At 38.4% G+C, this 20424-nt stretch overlaps 1 protein-coding gene across 6 annotated transcripts in view; it reads left to right on the plus strand.

Moving 5' to 3' along the window:
- myo9aa (myosin IXAa) overlaps positions 1–20424 on the plus strand; it is a 308137-nt gene that overhangs the window by 278714 nt on the left and 8999 nt on the right. For all 6 annotated transcript variants that reach the window (XM_048617105.1, XM_048617106.1, XM_048617109.1 and 3 more), the window contains 7 exons: positions 1188–1299; positions 2781–2842; positions 5448–5640; positions 6089–6217; positions 8990–9095; positions 11839–11970; positions 13670–13793. In XM_048617105.1, coding sequence (XP_048473062.1) covers positions 1188–1299; positions 2781–2842; positions 5448–5640; positions 6089–6217; positions 8990–9095; positions 11839–11970; positions 13670–13793 — 858 coding nt within the window. The remainder of the gene's footprint in view (positions 1–1187; positions 1300–2780; positions 2843–5447; positions 5641–6088; positions 6218–8989; positions 9096–11838; positions 11971–13669; positions 13794–20424) is intronic.

Genomic DNA, 20424 nt, shown 5'->3' on the forward strand with positions numbered 1-20424 from the left:
AAGACATTTGATGAGATGCCACATCAAAGACAATTATGGAAAATGTATGTTCACAGTGTAGTAGGTAACATACTAACATTGGTCGAAGATTGGCTGAAAGTAGTGTATGCATAAATAAGTTCTTGTCTGATTGGTGGGATATCATAAGTGGAGTCCCACTGGGACCTCAGCCTTTTACAGTTTGCATCAATGACTTAAAGGAATCTAACATAAAAGTAAAGATGCTATGGTTCGGCTGTAAGAGTCATTAGTAAGAACCACATCTCAAACACTGTAGTTTTCGTCTCTTTATTAAAGAAAGGAGCAAATGCATTGAAGGTGGTTCGGTGGTAGTTTGCTGGATTACTACCCGGGCGGAGCAGCTGTCACATGAGAATAGATTTGACAAGCTGGACTGGTTTCCATTAGAATTTAGAAGAGTGAGGTGTAAGTTGATTAAAGTGTATAAGATCCTGAATAGTCATGATAAGGTTGTCATTGACAGGATGCTTCCTTGTGGGTCAGTCCAGACTTGGAGCACTGTTTTTAAATTAGGAGTCACCTTGTTAGAACCAAGATGAGAACTTTTTTCTTATAAAGGGTTCTGTGACTTGGAACTCTGTGCCAAAAGTTATATAAGCAGAGATGTTGAACATCTCAAACTACCACCGAACCACCTTCAATGCATTTGCTCCTTCCTTTAATAAAGAGACGAAAACTACACACTGTTTGAGATGTGGTTCTTACTAATGACCCTTACAGCCGAACCATAGCATCTTTATTTTTATGTTAGATTCCTTTAAGTCATTGATGCAAACAGTAAAAGGTTTTTAAGACCGAGGTAGGTAGATTCTTGATGGCAACATAATCAGAGGTTATCAAGAGCATATGGATATGTGGAACTCAAAACATGTGCAAGGATTTATAGATGATTGGCTGCCTTGTATTTCTATTTTATACTTACATTGAATTTCAGTGTATTTTTATTCTGATTTAATGGTGGGTTCAATTTATGTTGAAGTATTAGAAATGTGATGTCTACTTTAATGCTTGAGTGCCTATTGTAGTAAAGCATCCCAGCATTCGAGTACAGGAATTAATTTTCTTTTGAGATAATGGAAAGGATGTATGCAACTTTTTGAACAACATTTAATTGCTGTCCCTCAATATAAGAATGATTTTTATGGGCCAGATATGTCTGATTACAGGTGGAGGAATACAATGGCCATATTTTCAAATCTACGCAGTACAGTATTCCCACCTACTGTGAATGCTGTTCCTCCCTTATCTGGATGATGGACAGAGCCTGCGTCTGCAAGTGTAAGTTCCTACAGATATTGCACCAGAATTAAAGAGCAGACAAAGACTTTTGCTTCTAAGAAGTCTTTACTTTTTTAATAAATTCATACTTCCTCATAGTATGCCTGATACTTGTCATATTCCTGGTCTGCCTTTTTCCTCAAAATGTATCTAATTGTCTTCCATGAGACCACTTGTTCTGTCCACTTCCGTAGCCTACTGTCGTAAGACATAGGAGCAGAATTAGGTCATTTGGGTCTGTTCCACCATTCAGTTAGAATTGGCTGATCTGATAACTCCCAACTCCATTTTCCTGCTTTTTTGCCAAGATTTTTAATTTCTTTACTGATGAAAAGCTCTCTATCTTATGGATACATTTAATAACAGAGCATCTATAACCTCTGCAGTAAAAAAAAAAGCCCACAGATACACTTTGAGAGAAAAAAAATTCTTCTTCATTGCTGTCTTAAGTTGGTGACCCCTTACTTTGAGATTATGCTCTTTGGTCCTAAACTGTCCCACAAGGGCATAGGAACTCTCCACATCTTCCCTGTCAAGCCCTCTGAGAATCTTGTATGTTTCAGTAAGGTCCTTCTCATTCTTCTAAATTCCATTAAGTACAAACACAACATACTCAACCTTTCCTCATAAGAAAATTCCTCCGTACCTGGTATTAACCTAGTGAATCTCCTCTGGACTGCCTCCAATGGCAATGTATCTGTCCTTGGATAAGGGGTCCACAAACACTTCACAAAATTCCAGATGTGACCTAACTAGTGCTTTGTATGCTTTCAGTAACAGTTTTAGTCACAATTCTTTTTACAATCCATCTGTTAGGGAAACAGTCCATATGCCTTCCCAATTAACCGTTGAATTTAGATGCTAGCTTTTTGTGATTTATACACAAAGACTCCCAAATTCCTCTGCAGCCTTTCTCCACTTAAAGCTCTTCTATTCTTCCTGTCCAAGTGAAAAACCTTGCTTTCTCCCTCATTATATTCCATCTGCCAGGTTTTTACCCAGCCACTTAGACTGTCTGTATTCCTCTGTGGAATTTCTCTGTCATTGTCGCCGCTTGCTTTCCCACCTATTTTTGTGACATCCACAAAACTCGGCGATGGTGCGTTCACTTCTGTCATCCAAATTATTAATATATTTTGTAAATAATTTTGCCCCCAGAACTAATCACTGTTACACTGTCCTTCCCCAGTTACTGTTGTTTTAATACTCTCAATACTGGATGAGGCAGTTTTACCTGTCAGCTTTTCACTCGATGCCGTTTAAATATTTATTGTATCCAGCTTAATTTGTATGAATCCATGTGGACTAGTGGGATAAATGTCTTATCAAATGTTGGTGATCAGAATGTTACAGCACTTGTGCATTTAAATCAGGCTGGTGAAATGAATTACATCTTTCAAAATTAAGTTTAGATAAAAATGTCTTTGTACATGTTCATATATGTTATATATATTGTACCTACTTCTCCACTTCTCTCTCAGTATGTAGGTATGCTTGCCATAGAAAGTGCTGCTTGAAAACTACTATCAAATGCTCCAAAAAGGTAAGGTATCTTGAATTAGCAGAGTTTCAAATTCTTTTTGAGGAGTGCTCTGTGAGTGGAAGCTTTGCAGTTTTAAATCATTCCTTTTTATCAGACTTTACAAGAGAATGCTCACCGACATATTAGTGAACCAGATGACAATTGACAATGATTCATGGTCATGATTGGAATCTTAATTCCAGATTTTTATTGAATTCAAATTCCATCATCTGCTGGAATTAGTTGAGACAATTTTGATTCAGTTTGTGTAAATTTAGGACTCTAACACATGTATCCCACCAGCCAATGCTGACTTGATGCAGTTTTGAAAATATTTGTCCTGGTGCATAAGGGTTTGCCTTCTGAAGTAATCTGAAATATTTGTTGTCATGACAACAAGGAATGTGCAATGTGTTCATCCTTGTGCTGCACGTATCCTGGAAAGTTTTTGGCTGTTGAGAAGTTGAGTTCAAGGCATAGTGCTGAATGGAAATCTGAGAGTTTGGTGTTTTACCATCCATATTCCATCTTCACTAATATGAGTAAATGAAACTAGCTATTTGGATTTTGGATGGAAATTCGATAGCAAATTGATATAAAATAAAAACGGTCTCTGCTGTCATCAGAATAAAAAGAGGATGTTCTCTAAATTTGTGCACAGTTGAGTGGCAGAATCCTTCCTTTGTTGTGACAAAATATTATAGGTTGGCTGAAATGAGAAATGCTGCTTCCTTAGATGCATTTTAAGAAGCAGCTCTACAGAGAGTGCAGGTATTTCAAGTTTCAATTCAATGCCATATTCACTGCAACGAAATCTTTTTTAAAAATTGTCCAAATCCCATTTAGCACAGCCATAAAATTAGCAGCTTTTTGTGGTAATTCACTTTTTACTGAAGTGTTGAATCTAGCAACTTAAGTGCAAAAGATAATTCGTTAAGTGTGCTTATGGCAAAAATATTGCTTCATATCTTGATCTGGATTTTATTGGGAATTTTATAGCTTTTTTTCTGAGTATAATTTGTAAAACTTTCATTGCTACGAATTGGTTGTTAGTGATTATTAATAACCTACTTGTCGGTGTTAGATTTAGTGCTGAACACGTACTTCCTCTGCTTACATCAAAAAAGCAGCAGCAAGCGATGTTCCATTTTGAAGTGGCTGCTTTGTCACAAGAATATAGTCATCTCTATAAAAAGACTAATTTAAGCCTGTTGCCTGTGTGTTGGCGACTGACACATGGGGAGCCATCACTAGTAGAGGAAAATAAAACTTTGTTACACATTTTATGAATGATCAGAGTTTCAAGGGGGCAAAAGTCCTGATGTAGTCAAATCTTTGACCAGATTTAATGGGAACTTCATCCATAAGCACAACTAAATTGGAATGAGTCTAGTTCATATCAACTGAATCAAACTGGATTTTTTCTGCTGAACGTAAAGTACAAGTAGTTCTACTATTACACGTATTTCGTTAACACAAATTGGCTGTAACACAATTGATGAATAGTGGACGCTGTTTGGATAACACAAACTTTCTGCTGTGCAGGTATAGCGATTTTCTAAAGCGATTTCCCTATAACGCGATTCTCTAGGCTGGTTTTCTATAGCACGAGGTCACGCAAGAATGTATCTATTGCGTTATGGGAGAACTACCTGTAGGCCTCTGTTTCACCTACTAATCTGGACAGAATGTGTGGACCTTGGTGAAATGAAAGACCTTTCTGTCCACTGTAGCAATCTCATTTTCCCCTTCCTGTTCTCAAAGTGCTAACTTGTCAACTAGTAGTTCTATGGGTACAGTTGCCGATCACTCCATTGTCCAAATTTCACATGGACTGTTAAGTGGTGAGCACTGGCAGTCAATTCAGTTGTACCACCAATTTTGTCTTTACTCAATATCCAAACGTGCACGTTTGCCTAAAAAATAACTACTGTCCTTCTTTGCTGCAATAATTTATTAGTTCGACCCCGAGATCTTTTCTTGGTTTAGAATTTTTTCTTTTAAGCTTTTTTGTTTTTCTGACTTTCCAATTGGAAAGAGAGGAGGGTTTGGGAGAGATGGATGCTGTCCATCTTCAGGCTTTGTATTTTCTGTCCTCTGCTGCCTTTGATACTCTCAGGTTTTTAACAGTGCAGCTCAACCAGATGGGGCTGTTGTCAGGCAGAATTTTTTTTAAACTCAAACAACATGGTGCCATTCTGTCTCAAATTCTTGCTCTCGCTGCTTCAAACAACAACATCAAATCTCACAGCTCAAAAAATATGCAGCACTTGATCTTATTTTTAAGTTCCACAACAGTCCTGCTATTTCAGTTATAGCAGTTCAACTTGCTTTGCACTTTATATTTCCAAAAGTAATAAATACATGGTCTCTTACACTACCTAATTATTAGGATCTATGGCTTGTTTATTGCTTTCCTCTCTATCTCCAAACATTTGAGACTAATTATGATGCTTCTGCTGCTGGTTAACTCTACAGACTGGAAACTGAGGCCCCCTATTGTTTATTATTAACTTCATACTGGACGTTACATTTTGCCAGCTGAGACATTTGAGTGATATGGGGTTGGGGAGATTAATTATTCTAGGCTGCAATTGGTTTACATAGTCTTCTCTTTGATGTGCAGTATGACCCTGAGTTATCATCTCGGCAGTTTGGAGTGGAAGTCTCCAGACTTACCAGTGATGAGAGGTCAGTTCCATTGGTCGTGGAGAAGCTGATCAACTACATTGAAATGCATGGCTTGTATACTGAAGGAATCTATAGGAAGTCTGGATCAACAAACAAAATCAAAGAGCTCAAACAGGGCCTGGACACAGGTAAAGAAGGCTCCCAGACTGGGTATTTAGACGTGTTCCAACAGCTCAGTAAGTTGAAACCTGTTTTGCAGTGGCAAATGTAAGCTTAAAATATGTAAGCTTAAAGCTGATTCAAACAAAATTTAGGATTTCAATGAATAATTCTATCCTAAAGTTTTATAAATATTATCAACAGTTATAACTAATGTTCTAATGAAATGAGGTGCACTTTTTATAAGTCATTGCTGGGTTAAAATTCTGTAACATTCCACATTAAGGTACCATGTGGATTACATGTTCAAGAAGGCTCACTATCTTTGTGATATATAGGCCTTGTCTTTGGATACCCACATGTCAAGAATGTATTTTTAAAATGCGGGATGCAGATGATTCCCATTTCTGTCTGGGAGTCTTTTAACGCTGCCTGCTGTTTTTTTGTTTCTGTACTGACTGGGATTTCTCCTTGCAGATATTAACAGCATGAATCTGGATGAGTATAACATTCACGTCATTGCCAGTGTTTTCAAACAGTGGCTGAGGGATCTCCCTAATCCTTTGATGACGTTTGAACTCTATGATGAGGTTCTGCGAGCAATGGGTAAGCAGGAGTTGTGTCCATTCAGTTATTTGTGAATTATCAAAATGGATTCAGTCATTTTGGTAACAATCAAAAGAGATGAAGAAAACAAAGAATGCAGCTGTTGACTGGCATTTTCTAGTAATATCATATTTAGCTGCTGTGATCAATTTCCTACGTATGCAATGAAATGTATATTTTTGGCCTAACGTAAAATATAATTCTTGACTCAGTTAATTTCTCTTTCCTTTGAGTCAGAAGGTTGTGGGTTAGGCCACATTACCAAGATTTAAACTAAAGGAGTGCAACCTTTTTGGAGAGCGTTTCCATCTGATGATTTTGGAAGCTGTAATCCTAATCCATAGAATCCCTACAGTGTGGAAACAAGCCATTCGTCCCAACAAATCCACATCAACTCTCCAATGAACATCCCACCCAGACTCACTAACCCCTACCCTATAACTCTGCATTTCGCATAGCTAATCCACACATCCCTCAACACTACAGGCAATTTAGCATGGCCAATCCACCTAACCTGCACATTTTTAGACTGTGGAAGGAAACTGGAGCATCTGGAGGAAACCCACGCACAAACAGGCAGAATGTGCAAACTCCACACAGATAGTCACCCAAGGCTGGAATTGAACTTGAGTCCCTGGCAATGTGAGGCAGCAGTGCTAACCACTGAGCCACCGTGCCACCCCAAACATGATCAAACAGTATCCCCAGACAGCCAGCTCTGTCCTGATAAATCAGAAGCATTATACTGCTACCAAACACCATGAGTCTGAAGAAAGGAAAGATTAAACATTCAAAGTGATTCCTCCTGCCATTAGCTTTAATTTCTGGTGGAAAAAGCACTTCGCTCTGAGCCATCCATATTTCCACTTTCAACGAAAAGATAGCCATCACTGGTGACCTCAGTGCTTTTCAATCATTGGGACTGAAGAGAGAGTGTGTGACTTGGATATATTAGAGTTATACATGCTCAAATATCAGCTTGCACATTTTCATGAAGAAAATATTGCATGTGTTTTTTAAAGGCTGGGGTTGCAGGCAGAAAGAAATCTGGGACCAATCTTGGCACCAGTTGCATCCACACTAGCTATTCAGCCAACCAAGTCCCAAGGTTTCAGAGTTGCTGTGGCAACATAAATTAATATATGCATACTGTAGCCTGGAGCTACACACAGTGATAAGATAGGCTCCAATTTCTTTCCATCACATTGTGAAATGATTGCCATGTTTGCCTATGAGGTCAAGAGAATTCAGAGTATGTGTAGCATTTTTGAGAGATGTGATACAGCACCAAATAAATAAGTCACTTATTGCTAACATGATATTATTGAGGCATCACATGACTGACCAGGAATCTCTTGCTATTACTACTGGCTATTGGTAAATATCGGAAGAATTTACATGTTTAAATTCAATTTGTTTGGCTATAGTATGAATATACTTTCCTTGGGAGACTTGAAGCCTGAGCTTCTGGCCTAAAGATGGGGCTGTTGGGTACTATTCCATAAAATCTCCTAACTGGGTGTTTAGGAAAACTATTTTGGAGTACTGAGATGTTCTGATAGAACATTTAGTTGGGACAAAAATGCACAGCAAATTAAACTGGAGAGTTAAGGGGCTGAGCAGAAATGTACGTTGGTGAAATAAAGGTATATTTTAGTTGGAGTGAGGTCATGGAAGAATTTGTAAACCAGGAAAAGGTTTTGAAGTCAATGCACTGTGGAATGAAGAGTCATTAGCAAGAATGGGGAATGACAGTTCACCATATGGTAAGCGGGACCGAGCACTGAGAAAGTTTGACTGTTTCTCTGATTGGGTTAAGAAATCACTGAGATGAATACTGGAGGAATAAACCTGAAAGTAGACAGGTCCTAAAAAGGCAGGGAGGTCTCCCAATATCCCAGCCAAGATTTATCCAACACAACCAAGAAGTAGATTAAACTGAACATGTCTCGATAGATCTTGCTGTGCTAACATGACTGCTATGTTTGCATAGCTAAGAAGTTACTGGATGTGAAGTAATTCAGTGAATTTGAAGCACTTCGAGAGAGATTTGACTTTGTGATAAGGCACTAAATAAATTTGGTACTTTGTAATATGATCTTATCAAGACATCTCATCAAAAAATACATGTTGCAGTCTTAATTGCATTTAAAAATGGTTAAGACTGGCTTGAAAATTATAATAAATGTTCAAAACTTGCAACTGCTGTCTTTCAGTATGCTTCAGTCTGTGTTGCCCTGTAGATCTGATATAATTAATCCATCTAATGTTTTGTCACTCACCCTCTGTTTCTAGTCTTCCTTAAAGGGCTTGTATCTGCTGGGATATAGCTTTATCAGACTTTACAGACCTCTTGTATTTCACCTCAATTGGTCATTCCTCTTATGAGAACGGTTCTGACATAGGGTCATTGGACTCGAAACATTAACTGTTTTTCTCTCAACAGAATTGTCACCTGCTGTGTTTCTCCAGCACTCTGTTTTTGTTTCAAATTGTCAGCATCCACAGTTCTTTGTGTACATATTGATGGGAATTGTAACTTATTTTCATCTCTGTGCTGAGCCTAATTTTAACAACCCTACTCCTCCATTAGCTAATAAGCTGATTCACTACAGAACAAGAATGCAACTTTGAGCTTTCTTGTTCTGTGATTAAGCATTCCAAAAAAGAAGTAAATGATGTTGACTAGATTAGCATTCAGTCTTGATATAATTTGCCACAATGTGATTGAATTGTGGTTTTTGGTGATGTAAAAATTCTGTATAATTGCAGGTCTCCCAGATAGAAAGGAAATAATTAGAGGTGTGTATTCCATAATTGAACAATTGTCACGAACTCACATCAACACACTTGAACGACTCATCTTTCATCTTGTAAGGTAAGTATTTGACTGACGCATTAGATTTTAAATAAATGTAATTCTGCAGCAGAAGGTTGGTCAATTTGCATTTTACTATTTCTGCATGGTTAAGCATAGACATCATGTAGATATTTTAAGTTCCAGATTCAGTTCATGTTGGGTGTGGGCAAGACTTCATTAAAGGAAAAGTGATCCACATCTGAGCAAGAGCATTTTGCCTGAAATTCTGTCAGACCATTTGTTCTCATCCGTAGTAAATGTTACTGCCTTTCCATTCTTTCAGTTAGTTGTTTCCAAAATTAATCTACTGTATTAGCCCCAAGACAGTTCAGCAGTTGATCGTACAGTTGTTTAACTGCTTTATTTTTTTTTCCCAACCTCACCCTTTTTAGAAGGTTAGATTTCTAATTTGACTTTATACACTGAGTGTTGTGCACTGGTAACAGAGGAGTATTTGCCAAACATAGCTGGTAAGAATACTTCTCATAAATCCTAATCATGATTTTTTTTTTTGTCAAACTTGAGCAGCTTATCCATCACAAATCTATAAAATTCCTTGTCAAACTTCTGTTGTTTGAGAAAAGTGAAATGTTGTGCAGGACAGATTCTGTTAAATTCCTGACCTTAGAAGATGTTTCTTCTGTGTGATTTTTTTTTCATTAGCTCCAATGTTTTGCAGACCACTTTGGAATTATTATAGAGAAATGAGAACAGCACTGAAAGTCAGTTCTGCAAAAGGGCCACTGGACCCGAAACATTAATTCTGATTTCTCTCCACAGGTGCGGCCAGACCTGCTGAGATTTTCCAGCAGTTTCTGCTTTTGTTACTGAAAGTTGCAATGTATAGAATGATGGATTGCAATCCAAACTCGTGTGCATGATAGAAATGCATTTCCAGATTGAATCAGGACATTTTGCACCTTTCCTTCTGTGAACATTACAGTGTTGTGACAATTCATTTTTTCCATACAAATAATTGTAATATCGCATACAGGGGGTTCTGCTATAACATGATACTTGCGTTCCTGCGCAACATTGCGTTATAGAAAGTTGCGCTATAAAAATAACAGGACCTATGCGAAAAGCAGGGTTAGGGGCAGACCACCAAAAAAGTATCACTCAAAATTGTTAAAAAATCACTCAAAGGCTTAACACAAAGGATAGTCCTGTTTGAATAAATGTTTAATTCATATCTAATCATGAAATGAGTAAATTTAACACCTTACCTCGTAAAAAAAAAGTCAAAATGACTTGATGGGGGAGGAGGTTTTGAGGTTGCTCTGTTGTTTATGCGGGGACTGAGGGTCATCGTCATCATTGTTGTCATCATCATCATCACCATCACCACCAACTTCAGGTGCAGTTGTCGTTGCAGGGTTAGGGTGAAAAATAGTTACTCCAGGGTGGGTGGCTGTGGTTCATTGTCTTCTGACCATTTCTTGGGGGTTGGCTTAAAAAAGACTTCCAGTTTTTGCTGCTTTGCCCTTTTTCATCTTTCATGAAGAAGCTGTTCATAGGGTGCTAAATAAGATCTTATTCCAGGATCTGCTACCCTGCTACATTCTGCAATGTAATTGTTCTCCTCTAAGGGTTGCAACTGCTTCTCAATTTCCCTCAGGGTAGAAGACAAAATGCAAAGTGGAAAGCTCTCATGGTGCTGCATCCTGGACAACAACATCTTCATCTCCAGCTTCCACTTCCCCCTCAGCGACAAGATGTTGTATATCAGTTGTACAGAGGTATTTACAGTAGGACTCAAGCAGCTCTTCGACATCCTCATTCTCTACTTCTTCAAATCCAACTTGCTTTGCAAGATCAACACAATGTTCTTTGATTCTTGGGAGTTCCTCTGATGGACCAAAGGTTTTAAAATCTTGAAAAAAATCTGGGAGAAGCTTCCACCAAACTGCATGCAAGCAGCCCTTATTGACATCACCCCAGGCCTCCGTGATAATGCCAGTTGCATTTTTGATGTTAAAGCTCTTCCAAACTTGAAGAATACTATCCTTAACCCCCTCAGTGGCTGCAAACAGCCTCTTAAATGTGCGTCTTAAATAATAAGCTTTAAAAGCAGCTATTGCACCATGGTCCATGGGTTGAAGGAGAGAGGTTGTGTTTTGGGGGTAGAAGTAGCACTTTGCTGTTTTCAAAAAGCTCACCAATGATGGAAGGATGACGGCACATCATCCAGGATGAGGAGAATCTCGAAATCGAAATTTTTTTCTGCAATACTTTACAAAAACATCTTCCAAAACATCAACAATAAGGTAAAAAAAAATTGTCCCATCATCCAACCTCTCTTGCTTGACCTAAAGTAGACGCCTAGAGAAGACGTGATGCTGGTGTGGAAACTCTGTCAGCGCCAGCATTGTTCATCCTGCAGAACAATCGTGATGTTGACCCATACACTGATGGAATCGCATTATAGCCAACACAAGTTCGCATTTTAGAAATAGCATTCCCCTATTCATCAGTTGTGTTCTAGCCAATTCATGTTATCGGAACACATGTTATAGCAGAAATCCCATAGCTTTGATCTGAGAACTTCCTGAGAAATCTGTATGAAAATCTTTCCTATAACTTGTTCGTTTTACTCAGTTGCAAAAAGTACGTTTTGTATTTGAAGATTCCCCATAGCTAGGACTGCAGCAAGACCTTCTGTGTATTCTGAACATTTTTTTTATATTTGCAGAATTGACAGGTTCTCATAATTGTTTCTCTCTACTCCCTCATTCACCCAACTTAATTCCTCCATTTTCAGAATTGCACTACAAGAAGAAACCAACCGGATGTCCTCAAATGCACTGGCTATTGTCTTTGCTCCATGTATTCTTCGATGCCCAGACACCACTGACCCATTACAAAGCGTACAGGATATTTCAAAAACCACTGCGTAAGTATGCTTTTGTTTCTTGATGATACCTCTGGCACATTTTAAAAAAAAAGGTCATAATGGTACAATGCTGGGGCCATGAAAGCAGATTTGGGGGAATTTTTTGTTGTAACAACAGCACAAGTTGACCCATTATGCTGGTAGCTGATGTAGTGCTATTTTTGTTAACTCTCACATCAAGCAGATTGTTCCTGGATTCATATATGAAAATAGTTCTCAGTTTTACCAGTATATTAATGTTTATTATATCAAGTAATTCCAATGTGTACAATCCATTTTATAAGTTTGAGAAATGCGATGAAGTCTAGTGTAAATGCAAATCAGTGAGGCCTTCCTTCCTACAATGCCTGTTTGCTGTTTCTGTTTTAAATGATTAGACTTGTAATTTTCCTGTTGTGAAGGTAAGAAAATTACCAATGGAGCCAATTGTCTCAGATCAAGATCATACCAGTTAAACCGCATTTCTCAAACTAGAGAAGGTTTAGGTCTCAGCAATTTCCAATACATGACCTCACAAGTGTTCTTTTTATTTTTGACATTGGGTGCAGCAACTCTGAAGGCCAAAGTACTAAATTAATTTTTTTATTCATTCATGGGATGAAAGTATCGTTGACTAGGCCAGCATTTATTGCCTATCTCTAATTGCTGAAAGGGCAATTAAGAGTCAGCCACATTGCTGAGAGTCTGGAGTCACATGTAGTCCAGACCAGCTAAGGATGGCAGACTTCCTTCCCTAAAGGACATTAGTAAACCAGATAGGTTTTTCCTGACAATGGTTTCATGGTCATCATTAGATTCTTATTTCCAGATCATTATTGAATTCAAATTCCATCATCTGCCATGGCAGGATTTGAAACCAGGCCTCCCAGAGCATTACGTGGGTCTCTGGATTAATCCATAGAATCCCTACAGTGTGGAAACAGACCCTTCAGCCCAACAAGTCCACACCGACCCTCAGCACATCCTACCCAGACCCACCCCCTTATAACCACCTAATCTACACATCCCTGAACACTATGGGCAATTTAGCATGGCCAATAGTCTAGTGATAAGTACGAGACCGTTGTCTACCCTAAGATCATGATGTCATCTGAAGAAAGCAAACAATAGTCTGTTTTTGAATCCAGAATTTTACTTTTTTAGTCATTGAAATAGAAAATCTAAAGATTTAGTGAGTTAGCCAAATTAAATTTATTTTTCCGTTTGCCAATATTATGAACCTCTTTGGCAATCCAGTTTCTTCTGCATCTTTAGGAGGAGATAGGTAAGTAGTGGTGGGGCAAGAAGATACCTTGAAGAGAATTGACAAATAAAAAGGAAATAAGGGTCAGGGAATGCAATTTCAAATTAAGTTGGGAGTTTAGAAATAATCTGGCAGAGCTTTTGTTTCCCGCAGAAGTTAAAGTTGTGGTTTAGTTATCAGGGAAGGCCAATGAAGAAGACCATATAAGCATATTTTTCAATCAGTGAATTATGTTTCTGTTGCAAAACAAATGGTTGATTCCCCATTCCAACCTTCCTGAAAGTTTTTGCATTATTTTGCCAGAATTATTTTTATGTTATCAACCTGTTCAGGGATGCTTTAGCACATCTCTGGAGCAGGTGGGTCATTAACCTGGGCTTCCTACCAATGGAGCCCTTTGCCAGAAGTATATTTAACCTAAAATTTTTGTTTAAACCTGTTTATCATTTCCTGAAGGTGTGTGGAATTGATTATTGTGGAGCAAATGAACAAGTATCGAGCAAGGCTAAAGGACATCAACAGCTTGGAGTTTGCAGAGAACAAAGCCAAGAACAGATTGTCACTCATACGTCACTCTATAGTAAGATCTTTCAACTTGATTTTTATCTGGATCTGTAAAACTGGAATCTTGTTGGTTGCTTTTCTGTACTTGCATTAGAAGAAATATTGCCACATACTTGCAAACTCACAGAAAACAGCATCTTTAGAATTCTTGTAGTTCAGGTTGCCTGCGACATCAGGTAGAATTTGTTCTCATTTTGTCTGTCTTTCAGGATGTTACAAGTCTTTATTCCATTCCATTCCATTCCATTCCATTAAATTGATGATTCACCATATATATCTATACTTGCTGCTCTGTGAGTCTCGTGTGAATTGACCACTTTGTTTAATGTCAACAAAGATTGAGTGACTGGTTTATTCGCATATGTTCTCATAGTGGTTTTTGTGTTTTCTTGGCATTGTTAGGAAGGGGTACATGGTAAGAGTGAATGCTGTTTTCTCACCGAGTAAATGGGTAGTATGAAGCTGCAAATATAGTTACAGCTTATGATTATGTTATAATAATAGAATCATAGATCGTAGAATCCCTACAGTGTGGAAACAGTGGCCGTTCAGCCCAACAAGGCCACACAGACCCTCAGAGCACCCCACCCAGACACATCCCCCTAATCTACACGTCCCTGAACACTGTGGGCAATTTAGCATGGCAAGTCCACCTAACCTGCACATCTTTGGACTGTGGGAGGAAACCGGAGCACCCGGAGGAAACCCATGCAGACACTGGAAGAATGTGCAGATTCCACACAGACAGTCACCCGAGGGTGGAATCGAACCCGGGTCCCTTGCGCTGTGAGGCAGCAGTGCTAGCCACTGAGCCACCATGCCATCCAGATTAGGTTTCAATCTAATATCTACAATACAGAAGACTTCCTTAAGTGAGCAATCTTACAAGACTTGAGTTTGTTAGCGCACAGTGTCTAAGTCCAAGTGGCCAATGTTGAATCACTTGGACTCTTAAAAGCCATTACAAATGTTTAGGCACTCCTGTCTGCACTCTCAAAATGTTCAAAATTTGCTGACTACCTATCATGTACCAGGTATGTTGCCCACTAACAACCCCCAACGTTACTTTGGCCCTGCTGACTACACATTATCTGGGCTATTATAACTGCAGCATTAAGCATGTCTTTCTACTAGGTACAGATACGAGGTTAGAACTTATTTTAAGTTAGAAGATGGAGGCTAAACCTGCTCAGGCATTTATTTAAAGTCAGAAATTAAATGAACTGAGAGGTGCAAGTTTTAGTTTCCCTCATTCTTCCAGTATTGCTCATGTTAAACTTAAAATGCATCTTTCTCATCTTTCCATTGGTTCAGTTGGATGTGACTGAAACTTGGAATTCCATTTTTGTGTGTTTACTTCTCTCCTCATCATCAACTTGACTTGCTGCTGTATTCTGTTCGATAATTCAGTTGAAGTTCCAGAATGTGATGTGAGGGTCAATCACATGTCCAGCCTGGCCAAATTCTCAAAGGGCCTTCTCTTTCAATGTCCAGGATAACAAATGCATTGCCTAAAGCAGTACTGCATACACACTGAAGTTCTAAATCATTTCTGCTTTTGTTAAAGCACTCTTCTCTGGACTGCTTTAAGGCATTGTGCTGGCTTTAGCATATTTGCACATGTGCCAGATCTGAGCACCCAGATATGTAAGTCGAGAATGCAGTCTTGCCATATTGAACAGTGTTTCAATAGCTGTTATTATAGGAATAGTCTGTTCCACCAGATTCCCATGTCAGCTGTGTGCAACATGACACTGGTTATTGCAGTGAAAACTTGTGCACATTCTTTTCTTTAAATTCATTTTCACAATAAAGTTTACGCATGTATAGTGGAAGTGTTCCATGGCACAGTGTTTAGGCTGCAAACTCCTTTTGATGCTTGCTTGTTTTTTTGAAGCCAGGAAACAGCACAATATTTACTCTCTTGCACCCTAGATTTTTTAAACTGGAAGCTTTTACCATGCTTTGTCTGTACCCTTAAATCTGTGATTTTGGCAGAGAGTCTTCTGTTACCCAATTGTGCTAATTGAACCCAGTGCAAAAATTAAACTTGGTTCAGTTGCCTTTACAGGCACAGTACAGGTCAGCTGAAAATAACATTTCAGGGATATCTGCTTAAAAAGACTTGATCTTAATTGCTGTGTAACGTCTCATCCCTGAAGGATCCATTATCACAAAGAGGATTCAACATTCTTTTTCCTACTCATGATATTTCTGGTCGGGTTGTCTCTTCTTTCCCTACTTAATCCAGTTAATTCAGTTTTGATCATTTCCGTTGAATTTCAGTGAGCAGCCAGTTTGTTTTCACTGCTTTAATAATTTACAAATTGAAAATTGATTTAAAGGTACATATTCCCATGTTGGGTGTTTAAGCTAGTGAATAAAATGGCTTGTTTGCTCACTTAGGACACTGAGGCTGGTTATGATCCTATATAACATGTGGGTGCATGAGTAAAGCAATACAATTGAATGTGTAAATGTAGGATGGGAATCTATATATCCAGTTCGATCTGTGCATAGTCTTTTTCCTAAATTACCTGCATTGATTAAGTTCTGGACTTAACAGAAGGTAGTTGTCCAACTAGCAGGAAGGTCAGTAGTTTTTATTGAGCCAAATGTTCAATTCCTGATCAAATTCATTATGCATCAGTATTGCACAATTTGTTCATTTGAAGGTGGAATCACTCTACTAAATCACTTGTAGAGGATGCTAATACTTTTGCCAATTCATTTTAGTTGTGGAAAAGTGCTCATTATATTGCTGTCCTTGTTCACTGACTTGCATGTTAGCTGTTGTCTATCTGTCACGAGTTCCTCATTCATAACAGGTGCACTGAACTTTTGGAGAGATGAATGACAATTTGAAAAGCATTATCATTGTTTGAAAACCGAACTACTTCAATTAGAATGCCAATACAAATAAGTTAGAACTTCAATAATAGCAAAGGGATAATCTTCTTTGATGATGTAGGGCATATAGGCTTTGCTGAGCACCCTCGGTTATGCTTATGGGATGGTTGATCTCAGTTGAGGTGAGACATGGGGAGCTACCAATGGCTTCAGCATCTGTACATTTGGTAGGTTAAAGATTGCTGTATGGTAACATCAGTTGATAACTATACATGCAAACATCAGCTTAGCCAGAATCAGATTGAAAAGAGATTTCCACCACAGTTAAGTAACCTCTTGACAATCATGGATTGTAATCACACTTGAAGGTTGTTTATTTTGATGAAATTCCCAAAGAAACCACAATGGCTATAGACGTGCACTTAATTTTTTAAGAGGGAGGAGAAAAAGTGGGGATAGAGTCATAAAATGGGTACAACACAGACGGAGGCCATTTGGTCTGTCATATCATCGACATTATCTGCATGAACAACTTGGGTAGTTCCACTTTTTCCGATTTTTTTTTTTTCTCCCTAGCCCTGCAACTTTTTCTTCTTCAGATAATTACGCAGTTTCCTTTTGAAAGCCACGATTGAAACTGCCTCCATCTCTCACTCAAGCAATACATTTCAGATTCTAACCATTAGTTGGAAAGGCTATTAGCCTGCTGTATGCAACTTCTAGAATGCAAACAACTAATACTTAATGATTATGCTATAACTAACCCAGAGCAAAACACGTTCCTTTTCCTGCAGTCTGCACGCTGCTGTTAAATGCATGATTAAACTAACTTGATCCTCTACTTTTCGTGTTCTTTTCTACTATAGAAGCCGGTTATAATAGCGGTTAGATTCATGAGCATGAATCGCAGTTCAATTCCGGTAGGTATTTCTCCCACCATTTCACCAATGCCTCTCCATGATGCAATTCATTACATTGATTCCTCCCATTTGCTCAGGGAATGATCCAGTTGTGAGTTGATTTGAAACAGAAGTGAGGTTATGTTAACTTAAGTTATTCTACTGCCGGTGACTGCATTCTGTTCCTGTTGATTGTTTCAAGAACCACATTTGAGAATATTTGATCATTATAGTTTGGTTCCATCACAGTGTGAACGGGTTAGAAATGGTGTCTAGACTCTGGGACTGTTTTGTACATTTCTTGGATAATGGCACTATATGTCTACTGCAGAATTCTCCCAAGTCTATTGAGTTCCAAATGATAACTTTCCACAAGCAAAGTCAACATAAGAGCAAGAAACCACTGTACTGTCAGAGACTACTCAATGTCAGCAGCATGATTTTCCATAAGAAAATCATATTAAATGTGTGTGTGTCAAAAATGTCCAACTTCAGTAGACTAGAGGGAAGCTATCCTGTACTTTTCATAGGCATTCAACATGAAAGCTAGCTAACCCTCATATTGTTAACATAATTTGTGTGGTGGTCACCAATCCATTTCTCATACTTCGTTTGAATAGTTGAACAAAAGTTTTGAAGGGAATTACATATAATTTATTTAGTTCTGCTCATTATTTAGTTTTTTATTTCAAGAACAGATATGTTTATGATGGAAAGCTTACACCAATTCATACCTTCTTTTTGTCAATTAGCGATCTTCTGGGTCTACGCTATTGATATGAATACAGCTGATGTTGTTTGTTTGGTTGTCACTTAATTCACTGCAGATAGGTACACTATCTGGCCTGTTTACCTACTTGTTATGTCTGTCAAATAACTAAGTATATACAGTTGTTACTAAGTATTTATTTGCACACTAGTTTAAATGATAACTAAAGTTCGTTTGAGCATTCCAAAATAGATTCTATAACCACACACTCCACACAATAGATTCTATATCCACAATCATTCATTACTTAAATAAAAATATTAAATGGCCACCATTGACACAAAAAGAATTTGAATATTTAAGTTTATTCCTGATTTTTGTAGCTTGGTAAAAGTTAAATGTTCTTATATTCTGGCATTTCTTCCTGCAAGGGAATTTGGAAAAGACAGAGTATAGCTGAGCCATACAGACCAAGAAGATGCCAGATTCAGACTCCAATCAGCTGAGAGTGTTGTAGTTGGTTTGTACGGTTGGTCCTGAGATAGAGAGCTGAAAGCTCATACGGGGTTTCCAAACCTAATCCTGTGACTTCTCTGGATAGTGCACAAATTTACTCTTGTATCAGCTCTGAACCTTACAACAAGAATGCTGATGCCACTGGCTGCTGACGTTCCAGTTCTGCATTGACCAGCAATAAATCAAAGATCCATTGTCACTGGCTATGTGCAACAAATGCAGGCAACAGCAGAGATAGTATGGAACAGAACCGCTCAACATTAGTGTGTTTAAGACAAATGCTCTTTTTGTCAAACGTTTTTAGATGACACTATATTTTTATGAGTTTGCAGAAAATTTCCTTGCATTATTTTTATATATATTATATGCATTGTATTATATAGAATGGTTGTGGATCTGTGAATTCTATGTTTCTGTTTTACTTTATAGGGACTTAAATCATTAACATTCTCAGTACGTGATATATTCAAGTGATAAGATACATAACTGAATTAAAGTTCACCCTTTCTTAAATAAAAGGCCATCATCTGTGGTTCAACTCCCAACCAGTGACTCTGAAAATCTGACTCGCTATAAATTTGAATATTGCTGATCGGAGTCTTCGGGTCTACCCGAGTTCTGATTATATCTGATGTTGCTTTGTAGAAAATTAACTCATGGAGTCTTTCGAAGAATCACTGGACGTGAAACATTAACTTTGTTTCTCTGTCCATGAAAGATGCCAGACATGCCAAGTCTCTTCTGCACTTTGTTTTTATTTCTCCATCGTTGTTACATTATTGTAAGGTGACCACCAGTCTATCTATTTTTCAACCAGATTATTAACTTTTAGATAGGATCTCTGTTCATCAGCCCATTAAAGTTAGAATGTCAAGTTCCCATTTTTAAAAAAACGCATGTTGGTTTTACAGGAATGTGGTGTCTCATGCACTTTGTTAATATGTTCGTCAAGTTGCAGTATGAATTTCTGCTGCTAGCAGTTACAGTATTCACAGTAAGCATTCACAGTAAGGATGCTTAAATAGTCAACTTTGCTTCAATTTCATTATCCTGCCCTTGTTTACTTTTTGGGCAAAATGCAACATAGTGCACTTGTACAGTAGTTTAAATGTTAATTTCTGTATCTGTCTTGGCATGTTGTGATGTACTTTTGAAGTGCTGTATCTCTGACAGGCAATGAGTTTTTATTTTAATTAAACCACCACCAAATCACCCATTTGTAAGCAATAAGAGTTGGTTACTTGACTTGATGGCATGCAGGTCAGTACGTCTGTAATGGTCAGTAGTAATATCAGTAACCACCATTGCACATCAGTAAAATAAGAGTGGGTTGGAAGTGAATTGATTGACTGCCAGTGAGTCATCTTTAAACCCCACATCTGTACCATTTCATGATCACACACTGTCTTTCTCTCTCTCTGTATCTCGCTCGCTCTCTGTATCTCCCTCTCTCTATGTCTCTCTTTCTCCCTCTCTCTATGTCTCTCTTTCTCCCTCTCTCTCTGTCTCTCTCCATCTCTCTCCCTCTCTCTCCATCTCTCTCCCTCGCGCTCTCTGGCTCTCTCCCTCGCGCACTCTCCTGCTCGCTCTCGCTCTGTCTCGCTCCCTCTCCCGCTCCCTCTCCCGCTCCCTCTCCCGCTCCCTCTCCCGCTCCCTCTCCCGCTCCCTCTCCC

This window comes from Rhincodon typus, chromosome 36, assembly GCF_021869965.1.
Source record: "Rhincodon typus isolate 14 chromosome 36, sRhiTyp1.1, whole genome shotgun sequence".
Classification (NCBI taxonomy): Eukaryota; Metazoa; Chordata; class Chondrichthyes; order Orectolobiformes; family Rhincodontidae; genus Rhincodon; species Rhincodon typus.